The 27,857-nt window shown below is 41.3% G+C and overlaps 1 protein-coding gene across 2 annotated transcripts; it reads right to left on the bottom strand.

Annotated features, from left to right (window-relative positions):
• Positions 1 to 1,188: 1,188 nt before the first annotated feature.
• On the bottom strand, positions 1,189 to 27,857 carry tie1 (tyrosine kinase with immunoglobulin-like and EGF-like domains 1). Of its 2 annotated transcripts, XM_082510564.1 has the most exons (24): positions 27,494 to 27,857; positions 26,256 to 26,552; positions 25,988 to 26,095; positions 25,736 to 25,891; positions 25,018 to 25,149; positions 23,127 to 23,267; positions 22,867 to 22,995; positions 22,260 to 22,405; positions 17,297 to 17,441; positions 17,051 to 17,215; positions 16,366 to 16,506; positions 13,135 to 13,437; positions 12,429 to 12,719; positions 11,919 to 12,115; positions 11,690 to 11,836; positions 11,540 to 11,603; positions 11,272 to 11,382; positions 8,780 to 8,970; positions 8,416 to 8,529; positions 7,630 to 7,700; positions 6,590 to 6,630; positions 3,711 to 3,807; positions 3,510 to 3,609; positions 1,189 to 3,326 (listed from the first exon to the last, which is right to left on the bottom strand). In XM_082510564.1, the coding sequence occupies exons 1-24, from the start codon at positions 27,555 to 27,557 to the stop codon at positions 3,255 to 3,257; spliced, it is 3,423 nt and encodes a 1,140-aa protein (XP_082366690.1). In that variant the 5' UTR covers positions 27,558 to 27,857; the 3' UTR covers positions 1,189 to 3,254. The 2 variants fall into 2 exon arrangements, with proteins under 2 accessions (XP_082366690.1, XP_082366691.1); XM_082510565.1 differs by lacking the exon at positions 13,135 to 13,437.

The following is a 27,857-nucleotide window of genomic DNA, read 5'->3' as shown; positions in this document are numbered from 1 at the left end:
CATGTTGGGCAAAACACTAAAATACATAATCTACTGTAAAAAAAAATTACAGTGAAATACCCACAAAGATTTTTCCATTGGAAAGGAATGCTGTTTAAAATATGTACATATAGAGTGGCTTGCAAAAGTATTCGGCTCCCTTGAACTTTTCCACATTTTGTCACATTTTTGCAAGCCACTGTAAGCAAAAGCTGAAAAGAGAAGCTTCTAGTTTGTTGTTTAAAGCATCCTAAGCTCTTCAAAAAACATGTTACAAGTTGTAAACAATGTAAATGATGGACCCTATGCCTCTAGGACAAAGGGTAGGATGAGCTGTAAATGGGCCAATAAGAGCAAGTACTGCTAAGTAACAAAACTAATACTAGTACCTCTTCACCTAGATATGCCACTTTCACTCTAAGGAAAACCACAGAAGAGAAAGCAGTTGCGCTTTACTGGGATCTAAGAGCAATTTGTACAAAATGAGGTCAAAATAGGTCAGCAACAGCTGAAGTCCTTTCTACAATGCCAAATGGTGTCTTGGCCAATACAGTAAATAAATAAATACATTTGAGGTGTGTGAAAAAGGTTATGTGGAGTTAGTGTTAGTGTGACATTAGTGTGACTCAATAGTGAGTCCAGCACTTTTATTTTTAAGATCACAATCAAAGCGTATCCTTTCTGCTGACAGGTGTTAGCTATCAGTTGTTGGTTCAATTTACAAGTTGTTCGGAATTCTTGCAATTCTTGGTGTTGCCAGCAAAATCTTGGGAAGCTTGAGTAATGGAAATGGGTCAGTATTGTGGTTTACCACAACCAGTTAAAGAGTGGTGGATAGATTGGCCAGGAAAAGTTTGGAAAGCATGCTTATGTGGACTTGCATCACTTTGCGAGTGCAAGTCAGCTACCTGCTGCTGTGAAATGAGGTCCACCGAGTTTATTGCACCTTTTCGAATGGATCCTTGAAGAAATTCAGAAATATAGTACAACAAAAAGAGCCATCTCAGTGGAGCATCACACAAACCGAATTGGAAAAGAAACAGAAAAGCCTTTAATAAGTTAACCGTTTGTTTCAGGATGGAGTCTTGCATGTGGGAGAACTCAGGTGAGCTGGCTTGGTAGTTGAGTCTTCTTCCCTGACATAAGCACCTTATCATTTTGACCAAACACCAAGATGTTTGCTAACTATCAAGAAGGCCAACAATTCAATTCAGTTCAATTCAGTTTTATTTATATAGCACCAAATCACAACAACAGTTGCCTCAAGGCGATCAACATAATCACAAAATATTAACAAGCACACTGGTGACACAGGAAAGAATCAACAAAGAAGACTAATTTATACTGTACAAAAAATGGCTGGGTAGCTATAAATGTTTTAAGCTAACATTAGCACTCACACCACACTCCTCTCCACCAAAACTGGGCATAAAAACGTGGCTTTTTCTCTTCATAATCATGTAGCAGAACAGAAGCCAACCCAGAATGATAAAATATCTGCCCATTAAAGATTAAATCCTGGATTTCAACTGGTAAGAGGGTTCTTCCTGTTAAAAGGGAGTTTTTTGTTCCCACTGTCGCCAAAGTCCTTGCTCATAGGAAGTCATATGATTGTTGGGTTTTTTCTCTGTATGTATTATTGTAGGGTCTACCTTAGAATATAAAGCGCCTTGAAGTGACTGTTGTTGTGATTTGAATTCAATTGAATTGAATTGAAAAATAATAACTTTAATACAGCCAACTGTGCTGCTTAGCTTTGCTTGTTTCTATTGACAACTGCTTAGATGGACCAGATATCTAAAATACGCCTGTCAGCAAGTCAGGGGAGGTCCCATGTTTTTAAAAAGTCTGTTGCCGTGCTTTCTTTTTCAGTTACCTTTTTATAAAAACCCAGTTTAAGGTGAAACCTGCAGCTGGTTAACAAGTAAATATGTAATTTTTTTTCAACACAGGCAAACTATTGGATAACAGAAGTAGCTGTAGACAACCTAAGTTCAAAGGTCAGATTTTTGAGTAATATGGTATAAAAATAAATCTAGGGCCACTGCTGTTCCCTTGTTACACATGTGCCATAGTCAGGAAGCTGGCAGGCTTTTACGATGTTTGACAGTTCTGTGCTTGTGGTTGGTGTGTAAAGGAAACCCAGTGACAGATCAGCTCAGTGCAGGCAGCCAGTGTTCCTGAGTTCACTTTGGTCCCCAGTAGCCTGGCCTCTTCCCATCATCTTAACTATTAAAAGGGCCAGAACACCAAAATAATCACCTCTTTCTGAAGTTGAAAAAAAAGATCAGTTGCACAAAATTGAACTACGACAAAAGGAATTAAACTACTTGTGGCGATGAATCCAGTCACCACATAAAACCTTTATTAAGGAAACCAGTTAATGAACAGATACTGTACATACTCACAGAGTGGATTATCGTCGGTGTTACATTTTTATAATGTTAAAAAAAACTACAAAGGTTACTTCTCTGTATTACTTGTAGGCTTCCAAATAATTTCTCTTGCGATGGAAATTTGCATGCAACACATGAAATCCATCATAGTTTTTAAATCAGTCTATAACTCTGATTATATTCCTATAATAGGAGAGTTTGATCTATTAAAAATGAGGCAAGTATATACAGTTACATCCATATGGCAGTGATAGGCAAATAGTAAAAGCACAAAGATGACAGCGTAAAGCTACTTTTAAGTGCTACATTGGACATCTTTCCATCACAATTGATTGTCTTGACACTTGAGCGGCGTTGAGAACTTGTCGTGTCTTATTTGACAGCACTGTCTTTTTCTTTTATTTTCTCTCTGTGAAAAGATGTTCTCCATTTTGAGAAATGGAGGGGAAAAGTCCAGCACGGACACCCCACAGACCCTGTGGTGTTTCAGCAAGTCACATAGCTCCATATCAGTGCTCAGAGAAAAACTTCCATCATTATAACTGCTGGAAAAGGAAAAGATGGAATGCTGTATATGTTTCTCTAAGACTTTGTGTCTTCTTTCCTTTTTTTGTGACAGGGGTTCATAGTTCCCACAAGGTTAGTAGCAGACACATCTATCCATCAAGGACCCAGCAGTACGCCTCTTCTCCTTACACCTGTAGTACTTCCAGACAGTGTCCTTTCACAGTCCTCCATCTATAGCTGGGTGGTTGAAGTAGAGCGCCTAGTCCTCCTGTCTTGACGCCTAGTTGGTGGGGGGTGGCAGTAACGTGGCAGCCTCCCTTGTGATTTTCTCTTGGAGCTTTGTGGCCTGCGAGGGTCTGGGGGGGCTGGTAGTCAGGCCTCCTCGGCTGTGGCATCAATCCCAGCATAGGTGAAGTTCTCAAAGAGAGCCATGTTCACATAAGCCTGAAAACAGATTAAACCTCATGATTAAGAAAGTGAATGCAAGTGAAGTGTCTTACTACAACAACAACAAAAACCCTGTTTTAGCCCACATTTCTAGTTCTGTTTTTTATGCCCAAATAATAACAACAGGATGTTTTTCTCTATTCTTCCCTTTCTACCAACATAATGCAAATGAAGCCTTACCTTCCTGGCCTCCTGCATCCTGTTGAGCTGCAAAGAGATTTGGGAGAAGGGGGGTCTCTCATAGGGCCGATCTCTCCAGCACTGCCTCATTAGCTCATAACTGGAGACAAACATTAACACAGTGATAAATATGGTAAAACCCAGTGCCATAATGGGCTGTGTAATTTGATAATCACTAGCTATAAGATACAGACTACTTACACCTCATCATCACAGTTTTTGGGCTTCTCCATTCTGTAGCCTTGTGGCAGTTTTTCATAAAGCTCAGCACATGTCATCCCACAGTACGGTGTGCCACCTGAAGCACATACACACAGAACGTCATAGAACTTGAATAGGACAACGTGGGACGATGTGTAAAATGTCAATTAAAAACACTCTCACAGACCCGTATTTTATTTAATATAGTCTCATTTTGAATTTGATGGCAACACCACATTTCAAAAATGTTTCAGGGATATATTTATGTATCACTGTGTAGCATCTCCGCTTCTTTAATTAAACAAGAGTCTGTGCACTGAGTAGAGCAGCTTACTGGCTTTTGGGAGAGGGATGTTGTCCCATTCTAGTCTGACATATGATTCTAGCTGCTCAACAGTCCTGGGTCTTCTTGGTCATTTTTTTTCTTGTCACGGTGCACCAAATATTTTGAATCGTTTAAAGGTCTGGACTGACGGCAGCTCAGTTCAGCACCCAAACTCTGTGCTGTTGTAATAGCTGCAGTATGCGGCTTAGGCTTAGCTTGCTGAAATATATAAGGTCTACCTTTAAAAAGATGCTGTCTGGATGAAGCATATGTTGATCTAAAACCTGTATACATCTTTAATTAATGACACCTTTCAAAATGTTTGAAGATCACAGGCATCCAGCATTGAGTTTTGACCTTGTCCACTGTACACAGAGATTTCTCCAGATTTCCTGAAGCTTTTGTCGATGTACTCTATTATGTACTGTAAATCAGCGGTCCCCAACCCCCAGGCCACGGACCAGTACCGGCCCGTGAGTCGTTTGGTACCGCGCTGCGAAAGTTGTGGCTCAGGTGTGAAATTTATGGTTTTCAGGGGTTTTATTGGTTTTTATCGTTTTTATCATTAACTCGGTTTCCCTGGGTTTTTTCCCGTGTGTTATAAATAAATCGTCTTCTTTTGTTACCAGTACTGGTTTTATATTGTTGTATTTATCCGCGACACCTTAGAGCATAGGTGTCAAACTCTGGCCCGCGGGCCAAATTTGGCCCGCAGCCTAATTATATTTGGCCCGCGAAGCCATACCAAATTATTATTAGAGCTGGCCTACTGGTATTATACAGCTAATATATATATTGTTTAGTATTAAGCTTTGCTTGTTCCATATTCAGTTTTTCAGCAAAACTTGTTTGAGTCCATAAGAAAAGATTCATTCTTATATCTAGAGGAAGATTATTATTTTTTTCAATAAATATTAACGTCAGCCCGCGACTTTGTTCCAGTTTTGAATTTTGGCCCACTGTGTATTTGAGTTTGACACCCCTGCCTTAGAGGCTGGTGTGTGAAAATATTGTCAGACATAACCCGGTCCGTGGCGCAAAAAAGGTTGGGACTGCTGCTGTAGATTATACATGGTTCAAAGTCTTTGCAATTTTACACTGAGTGCATTATTCTGAAATTGTTCAACAATTTGTAGACACAGATTTTTACATCTTTACTTCTAAGAAACTCTGTCTGTGTAAGGTCTTCTTTTTACACCCAGTCATGTTACAGTCATGTTGCTAATTAAACGAATTAGTTATAAAATATTCCTCCAGTCATGTCTTTGTAGTTCAACTCAAGTTCTAATATTTAATAAAATAGTAAAATGCTACAGCTTAAAAATGTTGATATTTGTTCTATATTCTACTGTGAATAAAAGATGAAATAAAATTTAAAATGACTGCCTTCTGCTTTTATTTAGATTTTACACAATGTCCCGACGTTTTTGCAATTGAGGTCGTAAAATGTTTTCTTGAAAAAAATGGCTGCTGTAAAACTGCACATGTGACTTAAATAACATCACCTGAAGACAGAGGTCCTCAGCTTTGACAATCCCTGAATATGAAAACACATTATGAAAGTTCTAAAGAATTCTGAGTCATAACATTGACGCAGGCAGTAGCGGTTTTAGATACGGGCGGTTGCCTGGGGCAGCATCCCGGGCATCGGCAAAAAAAATAAAAAATAAATGCTCGTACTCATGCTGCCCCGACGTCAGCCAGCGCATATTGGGAATGGCATAGGCACCGATTGGTTTTCTGTCGCCCATTTGTTGGGAGTAAGGGCATCAGAATCAATCAGATTCAATCAGAATACTTTACTAATCCCTAAGGAAATTTTGTGGGTTACAGTTGCTCCAAGAAGAAATGGTAAAAAATAGCAACAGTAACAGACTAAACTCCAAACAATACATTATGTTACAGATTTTACTATTAATTAGTCATTGTCAATTGTTGATTTGTCCAGTTCTCATTGTATGACGAATTATGATGGCTGTTTGGTGGCCGTTTGCATACTATGCATACTCTCCCTCTCTCTCTTCATATGTGTTTGTGTGTGTGTACAACAGTTTTATGTTAATGTACAATCCTTAATATGTTTTGTGTGTGTGTGTGTGTGTGTGTGTGGGGGGGGGGCAGAGGGAGTGTTCGCCCAGGGCGCCAAACAGGCTAGGACTGCCACTGGACGCAGGTCTATAAGGGGAAGTGTACTGGTTTTGTACTGCCTTTTAAACAGTAACAAAGAGGAAGCATAAACATTATAGTATAAATACAATTGATTATGACTGCAAACTTTATTGTTGACTGTGTGGTTGGTCGTCACGTGTATTTACATGCACATATGTGTTTACACATGTATGCAAATGTAAGTCATCCTGTTTTTCATTTGGTTTTAATTCAGATCATTTATTTTTTTCTTTCCCATAGACCCTAGAAAGAGCAGATGCTTCATTACAAACAGTTTATGGGGATTCAACTTTTGTTAGCCTGTCACAATGTGGCTCTGACATCTGTATTAAAAATATAGAAGTAAATGGTGTAGTTTCTGCACTATATGAGGCTGTATGCTTACCTAAGCTTACAATTTCCCAGAGAAGAACTCCAAAAGACCATCTGTTAGAGAAGATACAAAGATAAGACACAAAGCTTAGTAAAACTGTAACAAAGCTTAAACAATTTAAATACTGGCTCTTGGAAGCATTTTCATGTTTCTTTTTGTCGATCATATCTTTGTTGATTATATCTGGTGCCTTGCAAAGCAGCTAGCTGCAAAAATATACAGATTGTAGATGACAAAAGATTCTGAAAGATTCTGATTATCATGCTTTTACAAGCAATATAGATACCTCTTACTCAAAATGGAAGTATTTAACACAACCACAAACATCAAACAGAATAACAGGAGGATATTTGATTCTTTAATTGTTAAAATGAAGATTGTTTGTAAAATGAACGCAGAAACTTAAGGGGAACCGAGCGTCAGAAAAACAACCTCTTCCCTGCTATCTGATTAGCAAATTTCTCTTCAGAGAAATACCACGGCTTTCATTTGTCACAGAACAGTGTGGTAGATCATATGAGCAGACAAGTGTTGTTCGTGCCGTCAGCCTGTCCGTTTGTTTTGTTCGATTTCTTCCCCGCAGCACGTTTCGCGACGTCTCACATTGTGTCTCTTACAAATGTTTACAACTCTCTGGCCCTCTGAGCAGCATTCACACTTTTCCGTTGGCCATGCTGCACTCTCTGCTGTGTATAAATAGGTTCCAGTTGACATGCCAACGTGTCTGTCTGCATGCTAAGTTGTACCCAGGGCTTCCTGATTGTGCTTATCAGTTGTGCAGCACACTATTATCACTCCACCAGTGACAGACGGATGATTTGTTGTTTTCTGTGGTGAGGCACTTTGTGGCATGTCTAATCAAAACTTTACTAGGAGTAGTAGCAAATAAGGTTTCTGAAGATATTAAATAAGAAATAGAGGGAGGAATTATGATTATAAAGACCTATGTATTGTAATACGGAAACCATGTTTTTCAGGAAGTGTTTGTGAACCACTTTACCAATAGTTCTCATTTCATAGCATATTAGTAAAAAAAAATGTAAAAAACTTACACATCACTCTTTGTTGTATAAACACTGTAGTTCAGGGACTCAATGGCCATCCAGCGTACCGGCAGTCTCCCCTGAAAGTGAAGCAACAACAGATTCATGTCAAATCTTGCAGCTCTGGTGTGTTATGGCATGTTTTAATCTTGTTCTGACATCATTTATGTTTGAGTATTAAATAAAAAAGATGAATGCATGAAATGATAATAAGAAAAATAGGGTTTAAACTGTATTATAAAGTGGTGCCACATTACATTATTAAGTCTATTGCCCATTACAGTAAGATGGTAATCTGCTCTACAAACACTGCACGTGCTGGAGTTTACAAACCTAAACATGACTGCCCTCTGCAGGCGCTCTATTATTGTGAAAATTAGTGACTGTCTGAACAGTATTATACCATTAAAAACAACAAAAACAGCTGAAATTATAAAAAAAAATAATAATAACAACCTCTTATCCCCTTGGACTGTTTCATTTGATCAGCTTGATATAATCTTTTTAGCTAACCATATGTGAGTTAATGCAGATCTACAGATACGCTGACAGCCTAAAGATATGGCTTTATGCAGTCACAGACTGCAGCAGCCTGCTGATAAATGTTTTGCTGTACAGCTCCTTTGTCTTCTGCCGTTTTCAGCATGTGAAAGGTGAGAACAACACATGCAATCCACTCTAATAAAAGGAAAAAAAAAAAGGGGGGGGGGGCAACATCTAACACTGCTTTGTTTTAGTCTCAAGCAACCGGTGCTTTCTGCAAGGCTAAACCAAAACATAACCCCCACCACTCACCATTGTCTTCTTAACATAGACTTCCTCACCACGGGACAGACCGAAATCTGCTATCTTAGCCACAAGATTGTCCCCAACAAGAACATTCCTCGCTGCCAAATCCCTGTGGATGAACTAGGACCAAGAGAGCAGAGGAGGGGAGGGAAGCGGTGTCATGACAAAGATACAGATACAACAATTTTAAGCAAAATTAAAAATGAACCTGTAAACAAATCTGAAAAAAAAAATATCTAGTTTTAGGTCACAACTTCATGCAAAACTGAGACTTTAATCAGATCTAAGATCATTTGTTCAGAAATAAAAAAGCACCATCACCAACAGGCACAAAACAGCAGCTAAGGTTGCTCATCCTTCCTCCTCCTACCTGTTTGTCACTGAGGTAATGCATCCCATTCGCAACATCCACAGCAAACTGCAGCAGCTGCTGGGAGGTGAGGGTGGAAGCAGTACCGTGCTCTTTGGCAAAGGCAGGGTCCGTCTCCAACACCCGACTCTTCCTCAGGAAGTCAAGGAGGTTACCATAGGGGGCGTATTCTATGGCTATGTACAGATAACCTGGAGCAGACAGAGAGACAGATGGACTGATATCTCTGTCAATAAGAAAAGGCCATGCCACCTGCTAATAAACATATTACCTTCCATCTGTGCAAACTGCTATTGGCTCAGACAGACCATTTTAATGAAATTGTATTATTTTTACAACATACTATGACTTTGACCTTGGCTGACTCGCTTGGATTTGCCTGGAAAGAGACCCAGCTACAGCTTGTACTGGGCTTGACCTTCAACTCTTTGGTCTTTGACACAGCAGATGTACACCAGACCTTTTGTAAAATCCTCACAGAACTCAACCAGATGGCTGAAGCTTTGCTAATAGATTACAGCTTCCAGCCAGAGCCAGAGTTCCTACAGGCATTTGTAGTTGTTGGAAGAGTTTCATGTTGATTTCACTAGGACCAGGGACAGTGCCAACACAATTACTAAGTACCATATGTGAAAGGAAAGAATAACGGGTTTATGGGCAGAGTGGTCAAAGAACTGGAACATAATACAATTATTTTACTTGTGAGTTACAAAAGCATCTGTTAATCAAGCACATGCCATGTTTCTTGCAAAAGAAGAGTTTCTCAATATGGAACGGTGACAGGTCATCTGCTCCAAAACCCCCATCACCTGAAGAATAACCAAGCTCAGTAAGAATGTGAGGTCATGTTAGTATTAGCACATAGCTGGAATAGAGAGAGAGAGACTGCTATGAAAGCTCTGTGGAGAGGCGTGACCTTTTCGTTCAATCGTTATCTTCTACTTTTAAGAGTATATCAAATATCATCTGAATTTATTCCCTCCTCTTGTGTTCAGTAGCTCAGCGGTGAATTCCTTCCGGACACACCTTGTTTTTCTAGTACAGGAGGAGAGCAAATTTGTTCCAGATCTCAGTAAGACGAGATAGGGTGAGAGCTGAAAACGACACCATAATCTCTCCCTTAAAGACATTAAATGCAAAACTGACAAAAAGTCAAGTTTGTGTTTCCTCTTCTAGCCAGCGACTTTTCTTTACAGCTTTCCTTTCAAAGGAAGTGCAGTTACACAGACGGTAGCAATACTTCCTGCCAATTAGCACTTTTTCTTGATGACCATTCGTCGAAATCTTCTTTGATGTTAAAATTTTTACTTGCTCGCTCTCCTCTCTCCCCACTTTCTTGAAACATTCCTCCCTCCTGACCTCTTTTCCCTCGTGCTCACCCCCTCCTTCCTCTGTTGCTCTTTCCATGAAATTAAATGAAGAAAACACTCGAGGTTTTCTTTAAATCTTTTCAAGTATGTGTGCTGCATCTGTGTGCACATGCATGTTCATGATTATTAATCAAGGGTGTAAACAAAGAAGAGATAAGGTCTGCAGAGCTAAGCGCTACTTCGAAGCGAGCGTTTATTTTTTCAAGGTCGACTTGTTTGTAACAAGAGGTGCACAGAGGTGCTTCTCATGTGCTTCCAGTCTTTGATCAAACAGAAGTAATTAAATGATTCAATTTAGAAGACACTGGCGTAAACTGATACTTCGAGGTAGGGATCATGAAGGAAACCTTATACAAATACATTAATGCATGCCACAGCTGTTTGGTTGTTAGGCGCGCGGACAAATCAAACACATGTGATAGCGCAAATGCTTCTGGCAGGCGAAGATTATTTCGTTTGGACACATTCTGGGGTTTTCCAGGTGCAGATGACAGAGAGTCAGATGGGACGGGCGTATCTGTTTGCATCTCAAGTAAGAAGAATTTAACCTGTTCAAGTACAGCGCTGCATATTAAGAAGGAATGAGCTGAATAAGGAATCTGCTGAGGGTACAGTTTGTTGAACACAGGCTTTTGTATAAGATTACATTTAAATCTTGATAAAGATATAAAGATGCTGTATATTAGCACCATATTGTTTACCTATTTCTCTAAAGAAAACCTTCTTTAGGCTATTTGAATCTTTAGAGCGATTCTAGGTGTGTTTTCTGACACATACCAATGTATCTATCACGCAGTTTGGTATATATTCTACAGATGAAATCACACCAACAACCAAACTAGATGGTGTATCTGCTTCCACGAGAAGTGACCAAACATCATCTGCTGAGGAAAGTCATATTGTATGGTTGTTGGGTTTCAGCTGGATTTGTTTAGGGAAACATCAGATTGTTGATGTATAGATTTCTGTAGTATACAGTTTATACAACCTGGTCACTAAACTGTAAGGCAGTCGTATACTTGTGACACTGAAACAGCAGTTTGTTTCACCTGTGAATTACTGTTCCCGAACAGCCAATAGTGCGTCAATGCTCATTACAGCCACTAGATGTTGCTCACTCACCTCTATTTTCACAGGCTCCTATTAAGTTGATGATATTGGGATGCTGGCCTAGTTTACACAGGACCTCCAGCTCTCCTGCAAAGTCTCTGTGGTCATTTTCTGAGGCAAACTCTGCAGGAAGAACAACATGATGGGCATTGTTAAGCAAAGTGCAAGCAAAGCAGTATTTGAAATGAAAATTACACATCAGAATGCCGTACGGTGTCTTAATGTTATGTCTAACGACTATATCTGTATCAGTTTAATGATAAATGTGTGGCTCAGATACCTTTCAGCATCTTGATGGCTGCGCTCATTTTGTTGCCGTCCTTCTTGATCATGGCTTTGATAACCTGTTATTGAAACCACAGTTAGCTCAAGTGTTGCGAAGAGAATGGCAACCACAGGGAACACTGCAACGTTCAGAAAGTCTAAACACCTGGCCAAAGTTTCCCTCTCCAATGACATCTTCAAACTTTATGTTCTCCCACTCAAGGATTGGATAGGTGAGGGGCTCTGGCGTGGGCTTTGGCCTTCGTGTCAGGGTCAGAGTTCCTGAGTTAAACTGCAGAATAGTTTCCTCCCCCTGGAGATATAAACAGTGTATAGTCAGCAAAATAATTTCTCTCAGTGGCTGCAAAGTCAACCGGAATAGAATGAATGCTCACCGATCCAGATTGGTAGGTAAACGTGCGGCGACGGTTCAGCAGCGTCTTCCTGATGAAGAAAAGAGCCAACAGTGCCAACAGTATAGTCACACAGGTGACAGTCACTGAACCCACCACCGCAATTAACAGCTGATAACTGTCAGTGGGCTGGCCAATCACATCCAGGGTGGTAGGGGTAAAGGTTGGAGAAGCTTTTTCTAGCATTGGGAAAAAGACAGAGTGAAAAAAAAGAAGAGGAGAGAAAGAAGATTTAAATACGGGGGAGATAAATATGGAATTTTGGAAACATGGAATCCATGTGTGGGTGGTCTGGTCAACTGGAGGAGCCAACCAAATACAGTAGTGAAGAGGTTGGACATAAGATTATGAGGTCCCATATTTGAGACTTAAAATTTATCAAAAATATCAAACTTAAGAATATAACACAGTCTCATTTGGAACCTTTTGCATGTTGCCGTCTATATTTTACCTTCTATGTGACTTGATCATTATGAGGAGCTTCCTGCTTACCATCCCCCTGTGTCTTTGCCTGAACATAGTTGCTCCACTCTCCTGGCACTTTAGAGAAAGCCCTCACTCTGAATTGGTAGACTGTGCTGCCATTGAGTGCCGTCACATCTTTGGTGGTCTTGTTCCCATCGTCTGTGTCCACCCAAGGGTGGGGGCTCACCTGGCCGACTGGCTGGTACTCTATGATATATTTAATGATACCTCCATTTGGGTCGTCAGGGGGCTGCCACTTCACCTGAATGGCTGACATGGACAGAGGCACGGCCTTGACGTTGAGTGGGGATGATGGACCTTAGATACAGAAACATTAGAGCTGTTACAATCAATCAAAAATAATCGTTCTTACCACACATTCTGAAATCAAGCAGGTAATCTAATCCAGACACTTCAAGACTGGTTACTTGAGGAACGTTTGACTATTAAGGATTTAAAAGAATCATATGCATAGATATGGCTTTACATCTATCAGCTGCTATTTCCCCCCCTTCAATTTACACACAACTTCTGGGCAGAGAGAGAGTTGCTAAGTAAAAGGCGAGCTCCAAATACAGCTGAGTGTTTAAACCAAGGCTAAAACCTATAGGGCGCAATATATTGCAATACACTTAATGTTGTGCCACAAGCTGCGAGAAGTGAATGATGAACTGCTTTACATTTTAAAACTTCTTTGCAGCTTTTTTTTCTCTAACCAGCAGGTTTTAGTTACCCTGGCTGTTGATGTGGAAATGGTAGCGTTTGGAGGGCGGGCCCTGGCTGCCACAGTTGATGAGGCGCACCACCACAGTGTAGTCTTGTTGATACTCCAGGTTGTGGAACTTGGTGGAGAGCACATTGAGCAGGGTGTCAACCTCCTGAAGTTTCTCACTGTAACGTGGCGGCCCGAAGAGCTGCACTAAAAAGCCAGTGGCTCTGCCAGCATTAATGGCTTTGCTGCCGGGTAATCGCCAACGTACAGTAACATTGCGGCCTTCCACCGAGCTGCTGTCAATCTCAGGTTGAATTGTGGGCTCTGCAGCAACAGAGAACACAAGATGAGCTGTGGGGACTACGATCTATTGGTACACTTTTTGGTAACACTTTATATATAATATGAAACATTTCACTGTAATTAAATGGACTTCAAATGTATTGTGTTTGAAATTAAATTGTGATTATATTATATTTACCAACAAATACTTAGAGTGAGGTGCACAAGAATAAGGAGGTAATAAGTTGGGATGGATGTTCTATTGTTCAATTTATAAATATATTATATACACACTACTGGTTTAGGAGCACCCCAATTTTTCCACTTATTTATTGCAATTCAAGTCATTCAAGTCCAATGAATATGCCAGAGGTTTTTTTTTTTTTTAAAAAGGTAGGGCTACTCAAAACTGAAAAATAATGTACATTTCAGAATTATACTGTAAGGCCTTTTTCAGGGAGCACAAAATGGGCTACCAATTTAAAACTGTTCTGCAGCAGTGATGGTGGATTAAGCACTGAAAGCTGGTGCTACTAATTCCGCAGAAACTCTGACAGGAAGAGGTGTGGCAGACCCAAAGCCACAACTGAATCAGAGGACAAGTTTCTGAGAGTTAAAAGTTTGTGTGATAGACAGCTCACAGGACAACAGCTTCAAACACAGCTTCATATTGGTCGTAGTAAGCAAGTCTCAGTTTCACTGTGAAGAGAAGACTTCAGGCTGCAGGTTTGACAGGACGAGGAGCAAACCATTGCTAAGACGTGAGAATAAGACAAAGAGGCTTGTCTGGGCCATGAAGCACCGCCATTGGACTATTGAAGACTGGAAGAAGGTATTATGGACTAATGAATCAAAATTTGGGCAGCATGGTGGCTAGCACTGTTGCCTCACAGCAGAGAGTTTGCATGTTCTCCCCATGTATGCGTGGGTTCTCTCCGGGTACTCCAGCTTCCTCCCACAGTCCAAAGACATGCAGTTAGTGGGGTTAGGTTAATTAGAAACACTAAATTGCCCATAGGTGTGAATGTGGGAGTGAATGTGAGTGCGATTGGTTGTCTCTGTCTATGTGTTAGCCCTGCGACAGATTGGCAACCTGTTCAGGGTGTACCCTGCCCTTCACCCTAAGACAGCTGGGATAGGGTCCAGGCCCCCCGTAACCCTGAAAAGGATATGCGGAAGCAAATAGATAGATGGAAGGATGAAATTTAAAATTTTCGGTTCATCACGCAGGATCTTGGTGTGCTATCAAGTAGGCAAAAGGAGGGTTCCACAGTGTGTGGCATCAACTGTCAAACTTAGAGGAGGAAGTGTGATGGTCCAGGGTCGGTGAGTTGTACAGAGTGAGAGGCACCCTGAACCAAAACGGCTACCTACCCGAGTGGTAGGCCATGCAGAATCTATCTGTGCCATGCAGAACAAAGCTGTGTGTGTGTGTGTGTGTGTGTGTGTGTGTGTGTGTGTGTGTGTGTGTGTGTGTATATGTATATGTATGTTTCAACAGTGAAAAGTTAAAAAAGGAGAACAGTTTATGCACAATCATATTTGTAAATTCAAAGGGAATATTGAATAATAAAACATCTATCATGCAACCAATATAATGAATATTAAATAAAGATGTAAAAAGGCAAGATTAACCCCCTCCATAATATGGCCCGTGCCCTTTACCTCCATACTTACAAGTTAGACGGGGATATATTGTTTTGTGTTGGATTTTTTCACTACAAATGAATTTGAACCCCCTAATTCTAGTGCACCTGCTTTGTAAGTAACATAATTACATTATAATTTCAAATAAAATAATTTAAATTCCATTCCATCACAAGGGAATTAAGCTGAATTAAGTTGCAGATCATATTTTAGTGTTACCCATGTATCCTAATTGATGGATGATTTTCTTGATGTTAATTTGAGTTTTCACAGAAATGGGGTGAGCAGCAGTTAGTTTACAACAGCGCTAGCTTTAAATAGCGCTGTGTTTGTCTGCTTTCCGCCCCTCAGTTATATTATATATAACAGTTCTGTAACTGTAACTTCGGTCGTTGCTGTGCTTTTTTTGGAAGTCGAATTTCCCAGAGGAACCCACCCGAGGGATTAATAAAGTTCTATCTTATCTTATCTTATCTTATCTTATCTTATCTTATATGGACCTCGTTACTCTGTCCTTTTGTCTGTGATTAACCAGCTCAGAATGCTATATTTTCCCCAAAGGTAGACTTCAAGTCCCTTTATGGCAGTACATTTCAAAATAAAATGGACAAATGGCTAAGATAAATCCAGTATTTGTTGATGCACAGTTTTATTTATTTCATTTTCCATTCCAGTTTTTGACTTAAACAATAATGGAACGTCCTCAGTCCAGCCAGGAGAATCTATTTAGTGTTGCTTTTCCAAAATTTACACTAATGTCAATAGTTTATGTTTGTGCAAGAGACAGGCATAAACTATCATCAACAGATCATTTTAGATCCATTTCACACGCGGACCTCAGACATTGTAAGAGACTCAAGCTTAGTAGAACTACGATTAACTGCACTTCAAAACACTTTTTCATGTTCTTTTTTCTGCACTTGCTCTTTCTAATATGCTCTCTCCCTCTGCCCAGCCTTCACTTAGGAATAAACCTGCTATTGCTTCTTGAATACAGGTTGTTACTGCTTTAAACGGGGTCATGACTTCTAATAGGCCGATAAAAAAATTACACTTTTTAATACCTTCTATGGTATTCCGTTTTTTGTTGTTGTTGTTGTTGTTTTTAAAAGAAACACCCATAAATCATTCCACTTGCATTTTTCTATATTTGCTCTAAACTTGAGTCAGGCATGGGAAAAACACTTCACTATTACACTAACCAGACTTAAAATAATTGAGCTCGCTTAAGTTCTGTGGTCAGGAAAATTGATATTTTTTCCCAGATAAATATACACATGTCCAAAGTTTGTGTGGTCTGTAAAATTTATCTGCAGGTCTCACCAGGACAGTCGGTCTCCATTATGGCTTGCGGCCCCGGGTCCCCCTCTCCTCCTTCCCCAGGACGACTCAGCTGGACACGGACGTAGTAGCGTGTTGAGGGCTCCAGGTTCATAAGTGTGATAGGCTCTTTGTCACTATAAACTGAAAGGAAAATTGACTTAGGATAGGCTGGTGAGCCAAAGTTTTCATTCATTTTTAGAGTAGGATTATTAAGCAGAAACACAGAGTGTCTGAAGTGTTTTAAATAACATTACACACATACACTTCAACACATATGTTTAACATTTGTTGTCTTTAGGTGGGGGAAAAACAGATGTGAACTCAAACTTAACGGAACACGATGTCCAGTCTCTGAGAAGATCTCTTTTGTTTATAGACCCGATTGGGGTGTTTTTTTTAACAAATACAATTTGTTATTTTTTAACTTTTTTAGATTTTCCATTGAGAACAGTTTTTATTTTAAATTTGTGCAATCTGTTGTCCTAATCATGCTTCTTGCTTTAGCTAATACATTATATCTTTGGCTGAACTGAGAGTGTGTTGAAATAACGGAGATTTACGCAATCTTTGTTTTTGTTGCTGCAATGCAATAAAAGAAAAAGTAAAAAAAATAATTATCTGTGATTGCTCTTCTTTCTGATAAAGACTGACTGCATGACTACATGAATATGTTTTTCCCGTATACCTATGATGGAGGACCACAAGTCTTCATTTTTATTCTCCACAGGCTTATAGAGGACTCTGATTGAGATGATGGGGCCATCTCCCACAGAGGTGTACACTGGCATCACCAGCAGCTGCTTGCTTCTCTTTTCCAGCAATTTGGGAGCAGTAATGGGCATCGGGGGCACTGAAAAGAAGCAGGATCTTTTTTTATTATTTTGAAATTCACCTGTCTGTACAGAACTTTAAAATGTCGTAAATCACTCACCTTTAACAGTGAGGGTGAATTCACGCGAGTCCTGGCCTCCATCGGTGGACACCCTGCACTCCCACAAGCCTTCTTGTTCAGCGCTCAGGTTAGGGATATCAAATTCAGCAGTGCTCCTGTTTGAGTCCATGACAGTACGAGAGGCCTGCAAATACATGTGTAACACAGGGAGGCAATGAAATATGCTGCAATATATATATATATATATATTTTTTTTAGATCCAACTGCTGGGATCATTTTGACTTTTTCCAACACTTTGAGAAAATTCTGGTGGTCAAATTTTCCTTTTCTTTTTTTTTTAAACAGTGTGTGTCTATTATCAAGGAAACAGCGGAGAAACAATAACACAGAAACTGAACATATCACTTAAAGGCAAAACATGGTGACTGCTGCACTGTGGAGTGATACAGCCTTATCTGGTTGGGCCATTGTGCTGCTGACTTCCTCAGAACATGACTCGAGCTTGCATTCATCGGGCTTGACATAAAAACAAAGTTTAAACCCCAAATAAAAGTTCTTTCATTCGTTCTATTTTACACTTTCTTTACTTTTTAGAGAGAGACTTTACAAATTTAAAGAAACAGTTGGACTTGTTTGAAGACTCTTCATAAATTTTTTTGCTCGATTACACTAGAACAGGGGGCAGCAACCTTTAACACCCAAAGAGCCATTTGGACCCGGTTTCCACGCAAAAGAAAACACTGGGAACCGCAAATATTTTTTGACATCTAAAATGCAGATAACACTATATATATTGTTTTTCAGCTTTATGCTTTGTGTGAACAAAGTTGTGTTGCTTAATTAATCCATGAAGCGCTACAGAGAAAATTACATTTTATTTATGTATTTAACACATTTTGAACTCTTAAAGAAATATAACAAAAGGAAAGACACCCAGCTGAACTAAAATTCTGCCTGAATATGTATTTTACCTGGTTAATGTGTGTGGCGGGGCGTGGTCTGCAGAGCCGCTCCAGGGGAGGCGGACGCACCTGAGTGGCACCCGCAATCACGCCTCGCTGCCTGTGCAACGTCTGTTGTTGGTATGTGTCTGAAAAGCTACAGCCGGCTGTATGCGTACAGCAACCGTGTGTGAAAAGTGGTCAATAAAGAGATGCTGAAAAGCGTGTTCATGGAAACATCGTCGGGTCTGCCGTGATAGGTTTACAATGGGACTTCTGCTCCTGAACCTCTGCGCACAGCGTCTGGAAATCGACCGGGGCTGTACGAAGTCACTTTCATCTTTACGCAGGACTGTAAGCTGTCATCTGTGAGGCGTGAGCGGTGTTTGTTTTTAACATAATTCACGGTTGAGAATAGCTGCTGACATAAGGTGGCTCCGAAGATCCATAATTGGCCTATCTGGGGTTGAAAGTCTCTATAAATGCACGGCGTTTGGGCGAGCATACCGGCTTCCGCAAGTGCGACGCTTATTTTGAGCGATGAAAAAAATAATATAATTTTATTTTTATATTTCAATATCACAATAATCTTCCAATTTAGAACTACAAGTTAAAAAAGAAACTAATACAATTAATATATAGCTGGCCAGCTATGTCACTTTCTATCACTGAAGCTATCCGGCCCTAATTAATCTTAGCCTGGCTAACCAGGCCTACATTTTTAGTTAATTTTGGTCCTAAATGAATAAATCTTTCCTTATTCAGTATAATCAGAACTGATTATTTCCACTTGCACAGTCCATATTTGGGAGAATGGCACTTTTTGAGGGACTTCAATGCCTTTTTCCAGAATAGAGCAGGCATTAGTAACATCAGATGGCGATGCCTAGGTTGCGGTGGGCTACAAAGCAGCTTGCAGATGTGCAAAAAATGTGGGAAAGCTAATGCTACAGTCACACTACAGGAAAGTTGTTAACCACAACACACAACTCAGGAACTCTCTGCAGGAGGGGGGAGATACAGGAGAGGTGGAGGAAGATCTCAGCCTGGGCGTTTACCGTCTTATGTAGTCTGGAAGATGTGTGGTTGGTGGGGTGGGTGCAGTTTTCTCTGTGGTGGGGTTGGGTGGACTGTCCCGGGCTCTGTGGAGCCGGGGGGCGCTACTGCACTGGGCCCCGGTCTGATGGGCCTGGGCCCCCCTTCCCTGGCGGGTCGCGGAGGGTGGGAGTGCCTACTGGGGTCAGCGGGGGAGCTGGCCCCAGGGAGGGGTTACCTGCCCCCCCCTTCCTTCCCTCCCCATCTCCAGCTGCCTCCCTCTTCCCGCTCCTCCACAACCACCCACACATGCAGGGCCTTGGAGTGGGGGTATGTCACCAGGGTGCAGAGGAGGCTACCCCCCCCCCCCCCCCCCTGTCCCCTTCTGGCTGCCTCTGCCTCAATTTTATCCCACAACTTAGACATTCACATTATTCACACTCTCATTACACATACATATAGGATCTTGGGGGTGGGCACAATCACGGAGTCCAAATCACCATCAGGGTGTATACCTCACCCCTGACGTCGTTGCCCACCTCTCAATTTTAAATACACTTAGTCATTGAGGGTTAGCAGGAGGGACTATGCGCTTACCTGCTGCTCCTTGGCAGGTAGCTCCATGCCCTCCTGGGTTTTAATTGCACCTTAGAACACATATGCATCAACACTACAATGAGCGGGTGGAGGGAGGTTTGGAGTCTTCTCCCACCCCCATTCTCTGCGGCCTGCTGGAGCGGGAGGGCTAGTAGGAGGAGTTGGCCGTCCGACTGCGGTCTGGGGTGTGGGGCCTCCCTGCTGCTGCGGAGTCGGGGTGGTCTGCCTCTCCCCACCGCAGGGAAAAGGGTAACACCACCTGGGTCTGGGTGCAATTCCCCCCTCCAGGGGCAAGGGTACCTAGACCCGGTTTGTAGAGTACGCTTGGGGAGTGTGATTGTGTGTACAGCGTCTCTTTATGTCTGTCTCCACGTTGGTTGAGTGTGGAGTAAGTGCATATGAGAGCATGAGGGTGGGAATGGATGTTTGTGTCTGTGTGTGCCTGTATGTCTGTGTCTATATGTCAGGTTGGGTGTCAGGCGCCACCTCTCTGGGGACATCTCAGGCCCTCCAAGGTTTGGAGGCCTATCTCCACCCACCACCACTTCCCCTGCCGGTGGCGGACTCCCTCAGGTGTCGGTGTGTTGGTGGTTCTTTGTGTCTGGGGGTGGGCGTCCGGGTACACACCGGCTCACTCCTTGGCGGCCGCTTGTCGGGGCCTGGGGCCTGGGGCTCGCTCGGGCCCCTTTGGAGGTGGGGTGCCCCCAGCCTCTCGGCCTAGGGCTCGGTCACTCAGGCGCAGCTGGGGGCCGGCGGAGCTCACGGGCGCGTCACTGCAACTCCCCCTGACTTCTGCTCCGCGGCTGCTGGGCGAGCCCTCATCTGGGACTCTCCTCAGCTCTTACTGGGACAGTGGCGCGGCTGCCCCTCTGTTGGTCTTCCATGGTCTCTTGTGTTCTGGGGGCCTCTGGATGTCTGGAGTTTTGATCTCCTCCATACCCGCTTCACACCCTGGAGGACGGGGCTGTGGCCCCCCCACACTCCCTAGCAGATCATTACATGGAGAAACCTTTGGAATGCAAGCATGCTGATCCACACAGGTATGCACACATGGGTATTCACAGACGCGGACTAAAGCTTTCTTGGCTGCTGCCTCAAAGCACACTGTGCGCTGTCTATCTTGCGTGCTGCACAATATCGTTTATTACTTAGTAAATACTGATATCTATGACTAGCTAGTTTATTGTGATGGTGCTTTGTTTTCTCTATTATTATGTTGCTCTTTGTTGTTTGCTGTCTCCTCTGTTTGTTTTTGTTTGTTTTTTTTTTTTTTTTTCTCCATACAGGTGACCCAGGAGTTTTTTTTTTTATTTTTTCTCTCTCTTCCCCCCCCTTCTCACCGTCTCTTCTCCCCTTTGGTTTTCTTTCTTTCTCTCCCCCTCTCTCTCTCATTCATTCCCCCTGTCCTATTTATTAAAAAAAAAAAAAAAAAAAAAAAAAAAAAATGACAAAGGATGAACTGAAGCTCTGCCATCACGTAATGTCGCATACTGCTGTTTCTGATGTCATTTAGAAAAAAAAAAACAAAAAAAAACCCACAACACAAGCCTTGCATCGAGGTCTGTGACCACCCGCAGTCAGTTGCTATCTTCAAAGTGGATTTGGGGTGATAAAATGACACGATAAGACAGAGTCGGTCTGCAGTCAGTCTTTGGGACTAAATGGGTTTGGGTTGCTCTTTATACAGTAAATAACTGTGACAAATTAGCAAAAAAAAAAACCCAAATACGTTACCATCTATTGCAAATCTGCTGCCATCCACTTATGAAGAAATTAATATTAAACAGAAATTCTCATTAACTGCTTACATTTCGTCCAATCAGAATCCACTAACAGTGACGTAGTTGCTGTAGTGATTTAACTGCGAACAGTTTATTTAGGAATATAGCCACAATATAACCATTTAGCAACTAGTTGAGCTGAGTCTCCTATTGCAGGCAAAAAAAATGGTTTGCAAAGTCTTGGCATGCAGTCTGTGTTTACTAATTAGGCAGCAGTTATTTGCAAATGTTCAACAGTCTGTCCAACAGTGATTGCAGTCACTCTGATTCAAACCATGATAGTTTGGAGGCATGGTTCCTCCAACTGGATGACTATTTAGTTGCTGCAACTACTTGTAATCAGCTGCTGAATGGAAAAAAAAATCACTGTAATCACCAAGCAAACACATCATTTTCCTGGTCAACAGAGGTTGCTGTACTGCTTTTACCCTAATGTGACTGAGCCATTAAGCAGCTCAAGCAAGAACTTGGCAAATATCATATAGTAACTTAGATGAATGTGTAGAAGGATATCAGGTGAACCATTAGCTGATATGGGCCGACACGGAGGTCTGCCAAGATATTCAGCCTGAACTAACACTCTTGTATTCAGGCTTACTGTGAGGTTTCCTTGCCGGAGTGCTGCTGGCAACTGCTGGTCTTCCTACCTTAAGTACTGTGCTGTCCAACTTTCGCAACTCAATGCTGTTGTGACTGGGCAGGGGGTTCCCTGTGGCTGAGCAAAGGATCATGGCTTTGGAGTTGAGATTCAACTCCAAATGCCTATCCAAGTCCAAAATCTGAGGAGCCCAGTCTAAAGATGTAGAGAGAGAGACGGGACAGGAAACGAAAAGAAAGGAACAGCAAAAAAAGACAAAAAAGTATGCTTCACTAATGAGCACGGTAAAGAAAGAGATCATAACAGCAGCAACTCTGCTTGTAAAAACATTTATATAAGTACACCCGTTGGTCAAATTTTGAAATCACATCCCCTAGTGGTTGTACTTTTTGTGTGTGATGAAATAGGAAAAATACACTTTTGACAAATTCAGGTGCCAATACAAAGGCTGTGTGACCCTTGGCATTAAAAAAGGTTGCACATTCAAGAGTAACTTGTTCAGTTAGATCATTCATTATGGTTTGTGTGTGGTGTGTGCAACAGTTTTATTAAGTTGCATAGCTGGTCTATATACAATATTTCAAGAAGAATGCAAATAATATTGAAATAGTGAGAAAAAAAAACGTGCATATCACTGTAGCTGTTAAGATACCTACCAGACCTATCACAGTGCTGTCCTCTCCACCCTCTGGGACACTGGCATCCACTGAAACGGCTGCAGACGCCTCCGTTCTGGCATTTGCAGCTAAACTTGCAGTCTGGCCCATACATGCCATTATGGCAGGCTGACAACAGAATAGAAGAAAACAAAACTTCATAGTGTGAGACTCGATAAGGTCATTATTGAAACTCCATTAAAAGAAAATGTCATAAAAAAAAAGAAAACACATGATCTTATTTAAATTATGTATCATACCATTCTCACAGTGGCTCCCAAACCAGCCACTGGCGCAGGAACAACCATAGGGGTCTGGTAGGCAGAATCGAAGCCCCTTGCAGTTCAACTTGGAACCACATGTCTCCTGGCAGTTTTGACCAAACATTCCTTCTCTGCAGGCTGCAAGTCATCAGAGAAAGAAAAAAATTACAAATCTGTTTGTTTAAATTCCTCATGTTTTGTGGTATCATGCCTTAAAACTCTGAAACTCTTTTTTTCTTGGTTTCACAGTTGCATTAAATGTTTTACTGTACTGCCAAGAACTTCAGAATTTGTAGAATATGCTGTCTTCAGGTATCTCTAGTGACAGATTTAAATTCAGTGTACCTCATGTGTAGTTTTCTATCTATAACTATAACGGAGCTCAACACACAAGACAATGCTGGGTGAACTTCACCAAATAGAAATGAAAAATGATCATGAACAAGTTAGGAAATTTATGTTTGTTCAATTATGTTGAAAAGCCTGTTCATTTGACCTTAAATGGAGCCACGTTTATGAGGAAATGCATTTATGAGTTGAGCAGCAGAGTTGAGTATGTGAGCTGCTCCCCTGTAAAAACTCCTCTCTGCCAATGCCAGAGAAGACCATCCCATCTTGAAGGACAGACCAAACTCTGTCCTTCAAGATGACAGCGCTCACCCGTTCAGAGTGGGCTTTATAAGAGACTCTAGAACTTGTGAGTTGAGAGGATGGAGCTACCCGCCTGCACTCCTGACCTCAATTGAACAGCTGAGAGATCAGCTTGGGTGTGCTGTTAGTGCCAGAGTGACGAGCAGAGCCACACCGGGACTTGGAGATAATACTGGTTGAAGAATGGGATGACATCCCACAGCATGAGGAAGAGGATTTTTCATGGACGCAACTCACGTACTCAACCTTTCTGCTCAACCTTTTCCTTCCAAATGTAAAAAAAAGATTTATATGTTTATGTTTTGATGATCTACTAGTTTTCTACCAGTGGTTAATGAGTGAACTCATTTTAGTGTGTGTTTACAATATAACGTTTAGTGAGTTCTTTTTTTCTGATTGGTTGATGTATGAAATCAGATGCTTAGTTAAAAGCTAATCTACTTCATTCATGCATAAGTAGTATGAACTAATGCTACATAGTTTCAGCAAACTGATGTGCCTCTTGCTAGATGTGCTTTTAAATATAATAACCCTAACAATAAAGTGCATACAGAAAAACATGTAGCACAAAATAGCTACCGCATACAGATAATGACAGTAATGGAGTCTATGGCTATTTGTGCATTTGAGAGTACGTGACCCAAGGTGCTTTCCAGAATACACAATCTTTTGTTAACCAGTGTCATTTGCACAGAGGCTGATTAGTGATACAAACACCATTAAAACATCCATCACTCTAATGGCTGCTTAACTTTCAACTCAGGTAATAAATCTAAGACTATGTACAAGAAATTTCGACTCAAAAGCTTGCATCTTTTCTCTAAGAAGTCAAAGTAACATCGCTTTGATCCTACAAGGAATAATTTACTCAGAACAACAGCGTTTCTGCGCAAGGCTATATTACTGCCTCGGCCTCACTCGATCAGCCTAACGCGGTTGCCAGTGTTTTTGCTGATTCATTTTTCAACCTTAGGCTCCACAGTCTGTCTGTCTCTTTTTGGTAGTGTTTATGTTAAGGAGTCAGACTGCGAGGCTTTGACTCTGATTGTGCATATTTATACCAAATGTGTAAGTGAGTCAACATAATTCATGTGACTTATTAACACTGCTTTTTCACCTTGCACACCCTTTTTGTATTATCCTCCTCTATCTCCCTTTTTATTGATCTCATTCACAAACAGAAAGTTCTCCTATACAATACTGCAGATGCAGATGTTTGCCTGAGTAGAGTACAAACCTGTCTCACAGTGTGTTCCCATAAATCCTGGAGGGCAGATACAGTCTCCGTTCACTTCATGACACACGCCACCATTAAGACACTCTTGACAATCTCTGATACAGTTAGGACCCCACTTCTGACTGGGGCACCCTGCAAAGAAACACATATTCTTTACTTAGAACAGCACAGAGACTTCAAACAGCTTCGATAGCATTTATATGTATTTTGCCTTTTGTGTGTTTTTTAAGCACATGTGACCTATTTAAATGAAAAAAAAGGATACATAGTACAGAATGCATGCTAAATGACAGTAAAATGTGCATCTGGTGGAGACAAAAAAGAAAAAGCCGGCTGCAGGTGGAGGGTGGGGATAGTGTTAATGCTGTAATTTTTCTTTGGGGTACTGAGATAAAGGAAATGACACAAACATATGTGCTGCACATGCCTTGCCAAATAAGATGTGCAGATGTAGCCTATAGTGAATTCACAGTTTAGGGTAGGCTAGTATTTAACAGTAACTTTCCACAAGCTTCCATATAAATAGAAAGATTTTGAGCTGGGGAATCTTGTGCATCTCAATCAGTCAAGCAGAACGTGCACTGAGTCAACCTTAGCATGTCTTGTGTAATTCTTTGTGAGTTCAGCTGCACATCTGAGCCAAAAAATGCTACAAAACCCTTGATTTAATCTGACACCGATTGATTGTGTGTGTTTGTGTGTGTGAGACCCAACAAACCTCTGACAATGAGCCTCATCCAGGCACCGTTGAGAGGGGTGTCTCCAACGTAGCTGGCACTGTAGATACCTTGATTGTCAAGCTTTACATTCTCCACCGTTAGCTCAACAGTTTCATTGAACATGTCAATCCAGTGTGTCATATAATAGTAGTTTCCTGCAAGAAACAAGCGACAACATTAATGTCATTGTTTGAGCCTGCGTTTGCACAAAAATGTCCTTCCTCTGTACCGAGTTGCATACGTTGACTCACCGTTGTACTTCCAGGTCACATCTCTCCTTTGGGGGTTGAGCAAGTGCATAGTGAGGTGAACTGTCTCACCTACATTAGCAAGTAGTGTGAGGGAATTTGGAACGAAATCTGTTGTAAGGAACAAAGAATCTGTTATTGTTTGTTTTGTTTTTTTAATGGCACACCCTTGAAAGTAGTTGCATTTAAACATGTATTTCATGCATAATGGATTTAAGCAATAAAATAAATCTCTCTGAAGAAAGTCTTGTTTTTTGAAGTGCAAACACACCGTTGTCAAGGTTGTTAATCATTGTGATCTTTTCAACTGGGGGAAAGTCCTGAGAAGATTCACAGTAGAAGATGCCAATGTTTTCTAGGCGACTAAAGTCTCTGGCCACAACCATTTTATTTCCGGACTTGTGCATTTTATATTGTGGGACACTGGAGAACATGAGGATTTTGTTGTCCTTCTTAATGTCCAACTTAGCCTGGGCAGAGTTGCGCTCTCCATTGATACAAGAGATGGAGAAGTTCTCGGGTGTTCTGATCATGGCTGCAGAGAACATGGTCAGGTCGATCACAGCATCTGTAAAACAGAGCATTAGTCATTCTCTGATGTAAGGCAGCAGTGTGAGTTTTTTTTTAATCATGTGTAACAAACCTTATTTAATTATTCAGAGAGATGGAGAGTTGTCTTTTCAGGGGGGAGACCCATAATTTTTAATCAGCTGTTAAGTGATTCACACAGTGACAGAAAATACATACACTACATCTTTACATATTTTTTTCAATTTGTATTGCTTTTCCCTAGAAATGTACACATTACTAAATTACTCCATTGTCATCTTGGAGCTGTTAAAGTTCTCAGTCGTTAGCAGTGTGGAACTACTGTTTCATTCCAGTTTTGATCAAGTGTCAGATTTGAAGTTCTGCATTAAATTAAAGATGATTGTGTCAAGTTAGTTTCATAAATTTCATAAAACTCGTCTATCAGACACATGGAATAAATATTGAATCTAAGGGAAAAATTGTAACTCTTTTTTTCTGTTAATAACGCCTTGTTTTCATATTGCGTTAAAATGGGGAAGATCAACGAAGATTAACGAAAATACCGATTGGGGTTTGGGTTCAAACATAAACGCCTCTTGAAGTGATTCATTAACAAAAGTGCCAAATCCAATAATATGAGTTTGCCCAGCATTCCTTCTCCCTGGTATGTGAGCCCCAAATCCACAGAACAATGGAAGGAAACATGGATGAGCTCCTTATTCCCTGAGGGTACATAGATCTACGCGCTGTGCTGACAATCGAATCGCTCTCAGGCAATCGAAAAAAAAAAAGCTTAAAAACTATAAGTGGATGAAGGTTGCGTTATCTCTGTACAACTTGGACGTTAGTTCTTTCATCCCCCCCCCCCCCCCCCCACACACACACACACACACCGTTAATATAAGATTTCTCGAAAATGTTGCTCCATCTGTAAGCTACTCGCTACTCAGACAGGTTTTGAAATAGTTTCACTCTTACCTGATAAAGTAAAGAAGCACAACGCAAACACCCACAGAATCATCTTGGTATTTGTAATCCTCATTGGGGAAAGCTGGAAATCAACTGCCGGCGTGTGATTCTTTTCAGGGTGAGCTCTGCATCCAAAACGGTGACGCTGCGTCACGACGGTGCGCTTTTTTACGCATAACTCGTCGAAGCCTCCAATTCTCCCGTTCAGTTTGTAAAATCTCGTCGGTAACCAGCTGGTTTTAGGAGTTCACTCTACTGTCACTCTAAGCAGAGAGTGTAACTTTTGGTGAAGCTCAGCTTTCTCTGGGTGGGAAAGGAAGGAAGAGCGTCACCAGACAGCGGAGGACTGCTGGCGCTCCAGAACTCCCCGATC

This window comes from Aulonocara stuartgranti, assembly GCF_965226115.1.
Source record: "Aulonocara stuartgranti genome assembly, chromosome: 17".
In the NCBI taxonomy this organism is placed as follows: domain Eukaryota; kingdom Metazoa; phylum Chordata; class Actinopteri; order Cichliformes; family Cichlidae; genus Aulonocara; species Aulonocara stuartgranti.
The sequence above is the reverse complement of the archived record's forward strand: the minus strand, read 5'-3'. Positions and strand labels throughout refer to the sequence as shown.

Excerpts from the sequence above, each read along its gene's own strand:
- tie1 (XM_082510564.1), bottom strand. The coding sequence starts at position 27,557 with ATGAGGATTACAAATACCAAGATGATTCTGTGGGTGTTTGCGTTGTGC. Across the intron at positions 8,530-8,779 it reads ATTACCTCAGTGACAAACAG|TTCATCCACAGGGATTTGGC; the intron begins GTAGGAGGAGGA and ends TCTTGGTCCTAG. Across the intron at positions 7,701-8,415 it reads TCTATGTTAAGAAGACAATG|GGGAGACTGCCGGTACGCTG; the intron begins GTGAGTGGTGGG and ends CTTCACTTTCAG.